This window comes from Hydractinia symbiolongicarpus, chromosome 4 (genome assembly GCF_029227915.1).
Source record: "Hydractinia symbiolongicarpus strain clone_291-10 chromosome 4, HSymV2.1, whole genome shotgun sequence".
NCBI lineage: Eukaryota > Metazoa > Cnidaria > Hydrozoa > Anthoathecata > Hydractiniidae > Hydractinia > Hydractinia symbiolongicarpus.
In genome coordinates, this window is record NC_079878.1 from 14,793,117 (window position 1) to 14,806,376 (window position 13,260).

At 33.4% G+C, this 13,260-nt stretch overlaps 1 protein-coding gene across 5 annotated transcripts; it reads right to left on the reverse strand.

The window, feature by feature from the left end:
* Positions 1–2,179: 2,179 nt before the first annotated feature.
* LOC130641521 (protein aardvark-like) lies at positions 2,180–13,195 on the reverse strand. Of its 5 annotated transcripts, XM_057448348.1 has the most exons (3): positions 12,578–13,195; positions 10,955–11,073; positions 2,180–3,087 (listed from the first exon to the last, which is right to left on the reverse strand). In XM_057448348.1, the coding sequence occupies exons 2-3, from the start codon at positions 11,048–11,050 to the stop codon at positions 2,221–2,223; spliced, it is 963 nt and encodes a 320-aa protein (XP_057304331.1). In that variant the 5' UTR covers positions 11,051–11,073; positions 12,578–13,195; the 3' UTR covers positions 2,180–2,220. The 5 variants fall into 5 exon arrangements, with proteins under 5 accessions (XP_057304331.1, XP_057304329.1, XP_057304332.1 ...); XM_057448346.1 differs by lacking the exons at positions 10,955–11,073; positions 12,578–13,195 and adding an exon at positions 9,952–10,945; XM_057448349.1 differs by lacking the exons at positions 10,955–11,073; positions 12,578–13,195 and adding an exon at positions 9,015–9,891.
* Between the last annotated feature and the right edge of the window lie 65 nt (positions 13,196–13,260).

Here is a 13,260-nt window from a genome sequence, read left to right on the forward strand (position 1 = left end):
GATATATTTCTGTCCACTTTGTTGCAACGGGTTAATTTAAAGGACAGGCGACCCTGTGGATTTTTCCACGGGTTAACGGCTAGTCTATATTATAATACCCGTAAATGTCTGTCTGTCACGCAAAATGGTAGTTTAGCTGCGCAATAGCGAGAAGCACGCAATGCGGTATAAAAAGGACGGGCGAACCCGTGGATTTTCCACGGGCTAACGACTAGTCCTCTTTACAGCTGTATTTGTAAAACTTGTTGTACATATAGAAAAAGTTCGTTATTTGGGAAAAAAAATTTCTTCTTCTTTTTTTTAATTAAAAAAAACTTATTTTTTATAAATATGGCGAATAGTCAGTTATCAAAGCGAATAGTCAGTTATCAAAATTTAGCAGGTATTTAATTTGGCAAATTTCGCCAAATTTAATCCTCGCCAAAATTTATCCCCTTAAAGTAGATTCTTTATAAACTTTATTCATGGTTCTGACCAGATTCATTATGACTTGGCTGTCATGTTGGGTTGGTGGTATTCGGCTGAATACTGGTCTTCATGTTACATATTTAACAAATTGTAATAAGAGCAATGCAATCACCCGATTATTTAAAAATTATGGCCTGTAAGAATGTTACAGTTGCAGCTACAGAAAATTATTGTTGTTTTTTAAATTCACAAATTGTTTTGTCAATAAGTAGTATTTCTATAAGTATCACCAGTAATATTATTTCTATAAGTATTGCCAGTAATATTATTTCTATAAGTTTTGTGGATTGTTATTCCATGTCAGGTATAACTATGGGTATTGTACTTTACTTGTACCTAAAACCAATGACAACTGATGTAAAAATATTTTTTTTAAAGCCGTTAAAAAAGGCAAAATGTCCTAGAAACCTCGTTCCCAGCGCTTGTCTTTATTTTTATATCGGAACAGCCACACGAACATGTTTGTCCTGCCGTCCCAATGTTAGATAACATGCAAGATGCCCTGGGGACAAGGTTGGGACACTAGGTTGAAGATCTATTGCGGAAACAATTTATATGCTTGAATATGGTAACGTTCCAAATGCGAATCACTAGCACTTTTTTTTGTTTTTACTAGAAATAAATTAAAATTATTTAGGTAACCCACCTAAATTATATCTTAATTTTTCCTGTCATGTTCATTAACTGCAACTTAAAGTCAAACGAGATTTGGTCGCTATTGCTAACAATAAATACTTGTCCCAACTCAACATTGATGATTTCCGTTTATTAATAAGAAACCACAGAAATATTCCATCGTGAAAGTTAAGCGCTGTATGGCAGGAAGTTTAACATATCGTTATTTCTTCAGTTTATACTACTTAACAGTAATTGTGATAAATCGTTTAGTTCGGGATGAATGAAGCTTGTGTCGCAATCATAACCATATTAAAAGAGGTAAAAATGTTTTGGAGTATGTAAAGTTATAAAGTCGCACAGGAGAAGAGTGTATTTATTATTGGACATCAAACTTTTGCAAGAACTGAAGATATGTGAGAACACCACAATTGTTTTGCAGACGACCGGCGTTAAAAGTTCATTGCCATTGTCAAATTTTATGCAGACTCGAACTAATATTCAAAATAATCTGAAATGTGAGAATGGGCGGGTGATTTTTCTCAGAAGGGGCGGGTGATTTTCTTCAGAAGGGGCGGGAATCGCCAATTTATTTTTTATTAGTCAAGGGCAGTGGCACAATAATTTTCTCATGCTTTATTTGTAAGCAATATATTCATTACTTGATTGAAAATATTCGAGAACTCATTAAAGCTTACAGTTGAATTTGTAGGGTTTTTGTATTTAACAAATACTGACTGTGAAATACAAATACCAAGGAACGCACAACTAAGATTTCATGGGATTTTTTTCGCACAAAATCCTAGGTAATGCTTTGAATTCTTTCGTAACACATCATTTTTGTTAAAATAGATCGATGTACAAATTAATCACCTCGTCTCCCTACACTAGCGCACTTTTGCGAACTCAGGAAATAATATCTTTGCGTTGTAATATTTGCCGATGAAAAGTGTATCGTCAAACTTGTTAAACCTGCATAAAAGCTGTTATTCTACTGCTCGGGACAAATGGGCTATAAAAGTTTTCGACCTTGTGAGGAGATGGAAATTACACAATGACAGGCTGGCCAGTTTTGTTGCGAAGGAAAACGTTGCAGTGGCAGTGAAAAAAAATGTAATAAATAAATAAACACGTGATCTAAATTAAACCTAAGAAAACAGAATTTTGTGGAGATTTTTGCGTGTCTTTCATTTTTTTCTTTAACCTTCGTTTCTGTTCCTTAGAAAACGATTGTTCGCTGACACTTGCTGCAGAGACCCCTTCTGATATCACTTTAGGTTTTGATCTTCTTCGTGGTATAGCTATATTTTGTAGAGAAATACTTTTAGAAGACATATTATTGTTCGCCTCATCGGTACTGTTTTTATTGTTGTTGGGATTATTAATTCTATTTTGACGCTTACGATCTAGTGACTGAGAGCAAAAGTCTGTGTTTTCACCAATATCAATATCCATCAACGTAAGATTTTCAAGACCCGTCGTCTCAGTCTGGTGTAAATTGTTCAAAGATTTGATGTACATTGCATGTCGTTTTCTTAAATTATTCGCAAGTATATTTTCAGGAATAGATATTAAGTTTCTATCGGTCAAAGCGGATGACCTCGGTCGGTGTTTCAGACTGCGTAATTTTCCTCCAGGTCTGAGAACTACACTGTTCACTTCATGGGTGCGACTATCATCTGAGTAGGAGCTTTCGATCAAGCTTTCCTCCGTTAATTCATTAAAACTACCAATGCTGGAGAGCGAACTTGCTCCGTCAAGTAATGGCTTCAAATCCTCATGTAGTCTCTGCAAGGACTTTGGTCTGCGAATTGATAGCGCCCTCTTCATCGTAGGTGTATTTTTAACAGACGTATTCTGATTGTTTTTAAGTGAGTTTTGTGTGTTGTTTACCGCCATTAAGTTATTGCAACTTAAATACTTTTTTTCGACTCCTCTCATCTCGTAAATCTGAAAGCTATGCTTCGTCGTCGTTATTGTTGTGTCGTTGTTTCGAGAAGTCTCCTAAATAAGAAACAAAGAATTCGTAAATACGAATACCGCTATTTGTTGAGTGACCATAAGAAATCTGCTGACTATTTCCTCTTCTGTCGAAACATTCAACACAGATAGCTACTTAATTCAAAATATATGTTAAAGGTGATTAACTGCTTTGGACAACGGTCGTTATACAGAAAAGACTAATCTGTTAAGAAAACAATATTGACCTAAAATAAACATATTTACATTAATCCGCAAAGATAAAAAAAATTAATTTAAAGAGGATTTTTTCTTAAGTCAAATATTTAATTCCATTTTATTATTTTGGCCACGTGTTGTACATAGCTGAGTTGAATATACTCTGTAGCGTTTTCTTGGATGAATTTACTTTTTTTGTGTTACATACAAACTCAGAACTGCAAGAAAGGACTTGGAACTTTCATATTTTCTTCTTCTTAAATTTAAAAATAGTCAATTATTGGCGATTCAACGTTTAAGATGCGACAACGCAATTAAGACATACGACACCTTGGAAAAGAAAATTTAGAGAGATAAAATTAAAATTTTAAAAGTTTAGAGTGTCCTCAAATTGTTCTACATAATTTGCATATAGAATGGTGCGTTTGAAAGAATTTTAATACATTATAGAGAACTTTACCATGCATTTATTGCGCGAGCAACGAATTATGAATTGATTGTAAGTATCGTTTAAAAGAAATCAATAGATTTCCCTACTGCGTTTGGCTTTAGGAGGTCAATACAAAAGTAAGCAGCTGAATAGTGTGAATTATGTTGATGTAGATTGCAGCTGAAACCATGATAATAATGATAACTTAAAAATATAACTTGGCCACACTACTCGAGTGTTTTTCATCGAATCACATCATGGATATACCAAAACAGTATATCCATGGTCACACCAACTAGCTCAATTTTTAATTTACTTTCTCTATGAACTTTTTCCTAGAAAGACGAAACTATTGAGTTGAAGCATTTACGAAAACAAATATTGAACCTCTTGACAGGCTGCCATCCAGCGTGACTTACTGATTCTGACAAAATAAGCACACGTGTTTCTCTATGTACAACGGTTAGGGCGTGGATTACACGATGGAAAACAACAGAAAAACATAAGAAAGATTAGTTGTAGGAAAATAAAAATGAATACAGATTTATATAAAAAGATAAAAATAAAAACAAACAAAAAGTATTGCCATAAAATGAATAAAATAAAAAAATGTGGTTAACAGCTAACTTTCTTACATTTTGATTGGTTCATCAGAAAACAACCCACGAGACTCAAATAATTAAAGCATACAGAGAAAAGAAGAAATGAACGTACTGTAAAATGTAAGATGAAACGTTTCCACATTCTTAATCCCATCTTTCGTTATTTTGCTATCCACTTTTGCATCAGCACACATAAATACCGTTAATGCAATAGAATGATGAAGTGTCAACATATGCATGGATATGTTTGAAATGAACTTTCCGCTTTTCCGTTTAATTAGCAATATACCTCCTCCACCACAGGCTTAATTTTATTTCGCCCGTGCAAGCAATTATGATGGGAAAAGATGCAAACGTAGGAGAGTGTAGGTTTTAAAAACTAATCCCAGTCTCCTGTCGACGGAAATTTCTTATTTTAAGTTAAGGAATCGTAAAAATATAAAGTATGTATAAGCGAATACAACAAACAAATTATTTTTTTGAATGAAAATTAAATTAATAAAATCCTCCAACGATTTACTTTTCCCGGTTAATTAACAAAAATATTTGACGTCAGCCGTTTCTTGTTGCTTACTTTCCTTGTTGTAGATTTCAGGCTAACAATGGTAAGATCAATACATATGTTTTAAGCCATCCGTTATAAGAACAGCCAGTTTATTTTAAAAACTGTCTCCCTCTCAACATTGTAGTTTGAAGATCAGGAAACTTTTTATTAACTGTGCCTTAAGAATATACAAAAGCTGGTTTGTATTAAAAAATGCTTGACATTCCCGTAGGTATAAATCGTTTTGTACATTTTTTTTACTCATCATATAAGTACATTTTATATTAACTTTATTTCCAAAACTTATTAATGAGATTGCAAAAAATTAGTATCTGCGAATAAACTATTTTAGAACCATTTTAAAAATTATCGAAAATAATCCCGCAGAAACCAGTACTCGCGGGTTGATCTAGATAATTACCACCCCCCTCGTAACCAGGTTGCAACAACAGTGTAATGTGAGCGTCGTTTTAAGCAACACACTATGATCAAAATTAAGAGCTCTGGAAACGAATTTAAAAATTAAATGTCACATAACGTATATGTACGACCAACTCTTTGAAAAGTCAACGAGTGGAATTAACTTAATCGAATAGCTAGACTAAACAGGAAAATTGAGGGGACAAGAGGTCATCACAAAGAGTAATCCATTTCCTTGGAAGACATTTCAACGTATCACCTTCTGGCCTCCCTCCTTCCTCCACCTTTTGGTCAGGGCACGCTTAGACATCGGTAAATGTGAATGACTTTGAATACCATAATGTCACGCCGCAAGTGGAGGAAATCGTCAAGTGATATTAAAACAAATGAGCACGGATTAAACGTTCAATTATTTAATGAAGAGTAATTGTAAAGTAAGTAAGCACATTACCTTGTGGCTTGTCTTGTTTTTCTTTCTTGATTGAGGTTGGAGGAGTAGAAAGCAATTTTTTTAGAAGTGCGATCAAAAACTTTTTCATAAAAGCAGCAATTCTCAATACAATTTTATTACACATAATAAGCATTCTCAAGTTCTCGGAAAATGTATTTTCTGTACCATTTACATATTTTTTAATAATAAATTCCCCGTTCCCTCTATACGGCTAATTCGCAATGCATTATGGTAGTTGTATTCCGCGAAAACGTAAACAAACCATTCGTAGTAACAAAAATGGCCGAACAAGTACACTTCATCCTTAATTCTACTCAAAACCAAAGCGATATACAAAATTCTAATCAAGACAACAGTTTTTTTCAAAACTTGGGCTCTCCTGCAAGCATTGGCTCAAACTTTTCATCAAGTTCAAGCTTTTTATTGCAAGCTAAAAGTAAAGGAGGAGGGATAACTTGCTGTGTACCTCTCTGTCAAAACAACTCAAAGAAGAATCCAGACTTATCTTTTTATGTCATTCCTAAAGACTCAGAGCTTCGAAAGAAATGGCTTTTTATGATCAGTAGAAAGGATTTTGTACCTTCTACATCGCATAGAGTTTGCTCTGTTCATTTCACTGGTGGAAAGAAGACATATATGAACAATGTTCCCACAATAGTCCCAAAAACTATCAAACCAACAGCTAGCAAACCAAGAAAAACTCTCAACAGTACAAACTGTAAATTGCAACTATTTTCTCCTGTGAGGGCTACGACAAATGACATTGCTGCAGAATTATCTGTGGAGGAAGAGTTAAAACAAGAGTTGGAAAAATTGAGAGCCGAAATTAGTTGTATGAGAATTCATGAAAAGGAACTTGATCAAACTATTGAAAAACAACAAGCCACTATAAGTGACATAGCATTTTCAATTGACCGGTTTAAACACAATGAAGCACACTTTAAGTTTTATACCGGATTCGAATCTTATAAATTATTCAAAGCAGTTTTAGAATATTTACAACCAGCTGCAAATAAACTAATATATTGGGGTTCAAATACTAACACTGAAAATACAAAAAATATAAACTCTACAAAACGAGGCCGATCACGATCATTGAGCGCAGAAGAAGAATTCTTTATGATACTGGTTCGAATTCGATGTGGACTTTTGTTAGAAGATATGGCTGTTCGATTTAATATGTCGACAAGTCACATAAGCAGAATATTGATTACATGGACAGATTTTTTACATTCACAATTCCGTATGCTTCCAATATGGGCTTCAAAAGAAACAGTACAAAATAGAATGCCGAAATGTTTTCAAAAAAGTTACCCAAATACCCGTGTCATATTAGATTGTACAGAAGTATTTGTGGAAATGCCTACGTCATATCGCACACAGTCCAGTACCTTTTCAAATTACAAACACCATAATACAGCAAAAGGATTAGTCGGAATAGCTCCTGATGGATCAGTGACATTTGTCTCTGATTTGTATGGTGGACGCTTTTCGGATAAACGAATAACAAAAGATAGTGGTATATACGATTTGCTAGAGCCTGGGGATTCTGTGATGGCTGATAGAGGATTGTCGGACGTAATTCAACTGTTTCACTGTTTGTCTGTTCAAAATTAAATTCTTTTATAGATGTGTCATAAAATGATGATGGTTTATAGTCATTTCCTTGTAATAAATATGCCATTGAAGTTCCTTGCCCTATTTCAAATAAGTCTGTCGCTAATTTTTTGACTTTTTCGGTTGAGGGCTCATGTGCAAACAGTGGTGTAGAACAAAATTTTCTATTTCCTGTGACCAACGGTCTTTTGCGACTTTCATTTGTGTCTTTCGTAAGGTCTGCTTTCTCGAATGCCATTGCAGAAAATTTTATTGGTGCAGAATTTGCACTTTCTCCAGGTACATGCCATTTTTGTAACAAATCTGTGCATGTCTTGTCATCAGGGACAATTTTTAAGTCCAACTGTTTGTATTCAACCAATTGAAATAGAACTGCTGCGACATGCTTACAGCATCCTCCTGCTCCAGCTTTACATAAACATTTCGCATACAAAATATCACCACTTCTTTGACACAGGTGGACATAAACAGAATATTTTTCTCTTTTCATGGAAGCAGCTACAAAACATTTCACAAGAAAAGTTAATTTTTCAGCCATAACATTACTTTTAACTCTCACTTTCTTCACGTAGCTCTCCTTGAATAGTTGGTATCCAAGAATTTTATGCTTTGTAGCACCCTTCGGCTTGCTATCACAGCTATTTCCAAGAACTAAATATTGGTGAATTTTCTCCTGGGTGATCGAAGGCATAGCTGCAAGATCAGTTGACCATTGACTTATATCTTCGTGTGTTCTTTCCTCCACTTCTTCGTCCCTCTCGGCATTTGTTAATTCTTTAAAAACAGGTCTTGGTACCACACAAGAGCTTTGAGAAAAGCTAGGCCCAAGATCTGTAGAGCTTAAAATTATATCTAAATCTGTATCCTTATTTATTACTTCCATTTCGACTTCTTTCACTCCTAAAACCTCACTAACTAACAATATTTAAATGTTTACATCAATAACACGGGTTTTGGATAAGGGAGATAATGATTTTCTTGAGGAGATTTGAAAATTATCACAAACAATAACGGCTTTTTGTTATTATCGCCACAATAAAAAGAATGCTGTTATTTATTTACAAACTCTCGCTTCTGGGAGGGAAAACTGTAGAATACAACTACCATAATGCATTGCGAATTAGCCGTATAGAGGGAACGGGGAATTTCGCTATACTGGTTAAACATAGTTACAAGAAATCTGAATGAAAGGTATCTCCTTTAACAAATGAAAAGTCTGGGACGTTTTTAAGTATTTGAAAATTTCAGCCTATCAAAGTCTCCCGTTCTAACATTGTTCGCTTTGTTATAAAAATTGTATCAAAAAGGGAAATAGTGTGATAGATTTGGCCAGAAAAGTATAAACATAAAATGATGTGGAAACCGGTTTAACGAAAATAGAGAATGATGATAAATGTTCACGAACATGAAATGTTTATGTCTTAGTTTGAAACTTGGAAAAAGAAATTGTTCCTGTAATAAAGACGAAATCTTTTTTGGTACTCCTGTTGTTTTCACCTTGTCATTATTAACAGCAACAACAAACAACAACTTCAAATTTTTTTTTGTTGCAGAATATTATCCCATCTTGCAACAAATCGATCAAGCCAAACATGGAAACGTACTTCAGTCTAACACGTGTTTTGAGCCAGCTTTAGCTATTATAATAAAATACTTTCCTATTAAGAACAAAATGGTTCTGAACCTTACCAAAATTTTTATGTGTTTAGCCTCTTTTCCAAAGTGTGTAAATCGCTTGATTCTCATCTTGCTCGTCATAGCAAAGTCTCTCCACACCACACCACTTCACATTAACTTACAATCAACCAATTAATCAAACAGATAAATAAATAAACACAACAATTACAGCGGATGCTTATCATACATCATGACGTCACAGGCCACTCGTAAGTCAACGTGTTAAACATCCACCTTCTGGTTGGTGCGAAAAATAGATTATAGCACTATATTTTACCGGGAGGTACGAAGTGACTTATCACTGTAGGTTTTTAGAAACCACTATGAAATTTGAAATATTAACTTCTTTTATCCGAAGTCGACATATTTAAGATGACCCTGTCAGCAAGATCATTCACGTTTGACAACGCAACAAAATCACCCGTCGCTCCGCTTGATGTTCATATTGTTGTGATTATTTTTATTAAAATATCAACTTCGGCGTCAACAAAATGACACTCTAAAAAATGACAGATGATTAAGAAGTTGTTCTTAGTTGTTGCTTCTAACGTTTGTAAGTTTTAAAGACCCCCCCTAGCGGTATACAGGTTACCTTGATCATTCAAATAATTTATAATAACCCGTGTGTCGTAAATTTTTCGATTTGTGTCCATCTCTGCTGATTATTCAAATGACTGAAAAGTAATGTGTAGCATGATGCAGAAAATACCTTTTGAAAGAAAAAGATTAATTTAGAAAAAAATTTGGAGTACATTCCCGTCCTTAAAATATTTTTTAGTTAATTGAAATAAACATAAATATCTCTAGTCTCGCTGTCTTTCATGAAAAATAAGCTGTTCGTAGCTTTTTAAGAAATATTTTCAACTTAAACCTTAAAGCATGTACACATTTCTCATAAATGGCAAAAAAAAAACCTCAGTTAAAGTCAAAACAAAATTATATTGTTTACCTTAATGCTGACGTCATCCATAATAGTGTCAGCGGATATAGCACTTTTCTTTGGTCGATAAAATAAATAGGGTAAACTCTTCCATTTCCGTAGCTCTTTAAAACCCTTCATGTATGATTTGTGTGTGTTTTACACAAAGCTACCAATGTAGTACAGTTATGAAGCGCGTCTTGTTCAAACGTAATTGTTTCGTACATAACTTTGTATTATATTAAGAAGTTATGAAATGCACCCAGAGAGAAATTAAGAAACAATAGGGCAGAAAGTAATTAACGATCAGTTCGGATACAATTAGCGAATGTGTAATGAATGTTGGGTTGTTTTTACTTGTTCAGTTTTTTTCGTAACAGGATAACATGACTGCAGAATTATCTGAAGTTTAAAAACACAATTGTGTTTTTGTCTCGATTAATATACATTACTAAGTATTTTTAAAACGACAAATAAATTAAAAAACAAATAAAAAACAAACATCTTTAGGTCACATATGCTTATAACTAATTTTTGGGTTGATCGACGGCAATATTGTTTCCAGGACCTTTCCATCTCGCCGTCCGAAATTGTTGGTCTACTACTACTGGTCTAATACTGATTTTTCTTAACTTTAAGTAATAATTCTAAGTTTTTAATATTTTCATAATGGCCCTTCATCAAGAAAACAAATATCACAAACGAACAACAATGACTCATACCAGACCACCAAGTGTCGTCACACATCCGATATTAAACAACTCTTGACATTACCTTTTCCGAAATGAACACAAACTATCATAATTTCTCATGGTTTTTGTAAGAAATTTCAACAAACAAACTCGGAACACGAATATTTAAGCCTGGGTAACACAAAGATTTGTTGCTGCCAAGTGAAACATGATTTGTTGTAGAATGAAAAACAAACATGGCGGTCAACCCTTTTTCTAGAACTTTTGAATAAAAACAGAACTTTTTTTCAGATTACAACTTCGTACTCTTCAGAACCAAAAAAAAACAAATATGTTCTCACCGGATAAACACGCAAACTACAGAGCTCGTAAGAGCTGACAGGCCGTGATTTCCTGGAACGTGTTGCACGGAGCTGCACATAAGCTGGTGATGACATGACAATTGATGTTTGTTTGTTACCTAAAATTTAGAAAAAAATATAATCTCCACATCCTGCTGAGATCGTGTGTACAATAAGTCAGTCAAGAATACACATTTCTGTATGATTGTCACGCATACTACAGAGTAAAGTTAGAGAAAATTTGAGGATATTTTTTTCTAAACAACTTTTAAGAAGATTAAAGGACTTTTGAGGGGGAGGAGGGAGGCCCCTGCAAGCATAAACATTATATGCTCATAAATATTTTTCACCGTCACCGTGTGTTTTATTGGGCTTTCCACAGTTGTTATTAATTTAATAGCTCATTTTTTTTCATGTAATTATGCTGGTTGCGCATTTCTCCCTAGTCACATCAATATTAAGCAGAATTAATTAAAAAACAATTCCGTTAAATTAGCGGAAATTTCCACGCCTCTTTCTTTTTTACTTCATAATTTGAAAATTCCATTCTAAAACAATATGAGGGAGAAAGGCGGAGAAATGATTCTTTAACTTGGTTTTCTTTTTTATTAAAACTATTTAATATATGTATGTTGTAGGAGGCTTCAATTGATTTGTATTCATAACATTACACACAGCTTTTCCGCCCTTATATGTAACTTTTGTCATGCGATCAACCTGAGGCCCACACAAAAACATTTCTTATGCAGAAATACACTGTTTGGGTTAAGCCTGCAGATTTCTTAACTTTGAAGATTTTCTAAAAATTTGCGATACCCTTTTTTATACACTAAATGCTTTAAGAAAGATGGCTTCAAGTTTATAATTTTTTTTATTACTTTTAGCCACATATTTCTTAAAACCGTGTTTAAAAAAATAAAAAAATAAATAGAAAACATAAAGGAGGATTATCTGAATTTTTTCTTATATTTATCAGTGATAAAAAATATACCAAGTGAAAATAAGGAGCATATTTTTAAGCAAGAAAATTTACAGAGTGGCGGAGCGGGAACAGCTCCCTATGTTCGCAAGCGATAAGAAAAGTCATTTATACCAATAAAGCAATCCCTTATTTGCTTTAAATCAACTAAAAGTCATTGTTGCAGTACCACGTGTATTGCACCAACAGTGTGAGTAAATGTGTTTTGAATGCAATGTTGTGAAATACAAGCACGTGTATCGCTTCATATACGTGTGCATGGTTATATAGTCTTTAAAAGTTGAAACAAAAAAATATTGAAAAAATTCTACAACACATGTCCTCACCATAAATGTTTCTTAATTTACAATCTCCGTTGCAGAGCTCAAAAAGAATTTTCACATACAATATTACAACAGTTTCTACAGAAATATATTTGCTTCACTGACAAACCTGTAAAACGATTTAAGGGGAATAAAAAAACACACACAAAAAAAGAAAAATTAAAAAGGAAAAAAAAATAAAAAATAAACGTCCATTATTGTTTCATATCGTAATTGGGGAAGTTATTTTTTGTACCTCTTTGTATATACAGTTTACGAAAAAAATTGTTAATCAAATCACAACCCAGGGTATTAGCAAATAAATAAATCAAAAAAACATACCAATCTGGACACTTTAAACGGAGGAGTTTGAAATTGTGTTCGACACGTTCTTCTTCGCACAACTTCTGGTTCACTTACACGATTTTCAGTTATGAGTATCTTTAAAACTTTCTCTATCATAACTGATTCAGCGTTAATTATTTATCAATGTATGTTGCATACATTATAATAATTAATAAAAAACGTTTGTTAATATCGAACGGTGGAGACATTGAAAAGATTTTGAATAATTTAAAAGCAAAATCTCGCAAAAATGAAGAAACCTGCGGTTTTATTATCAGATTAAAATATTTCTCCTAATTGGCACACGAGGATAGGAAATATTTCTTCTTTCATGTAATTGCCGACTTTCCGAAATAAAAATCGTCTTTATCCAAACCGAGAAACTAGATTCCATTTCATTAAATTTTTTGCAGGAAGGGAACATTTATTCTGATTCCTTTGTTTTTATAAATTTTTCGTGTCCTCAAAAATTGTTAAAATGCTTCCAACTTCGGAACAGTTTAAAAATCTTTCTAGAAAGCTTTTAAAAAAGTTTTCCAGAAAATTCAGATTTGATAAGAAAGATGGAAAGATAGAGAAATTATTATTAAAGTTATCACAAGAAATATAACATAGAAGAAAAAACTGGCCATAACTACTTTAGCATTGTTTGCTATAGCATTGTTTGCTAGCTTTAGTTC

Bases quoted from the DNA above. Each gene is read 5' to 3' on its own strand.
- LOC130641521 (XM_057448346.1), bottom strand. From the start codon at position 10,062: ATGAAGGGTTTTAAAGAGCTACGGAAATGGAAGAGTTTACCCTATTTA. The intron at 3,088-9,951 runs GTAAACAATATA...TTTCTTATTTAG, and splicing joins TGGATGACGTCAGCATTAAG to GAGACTTCTCGAAACAACGA.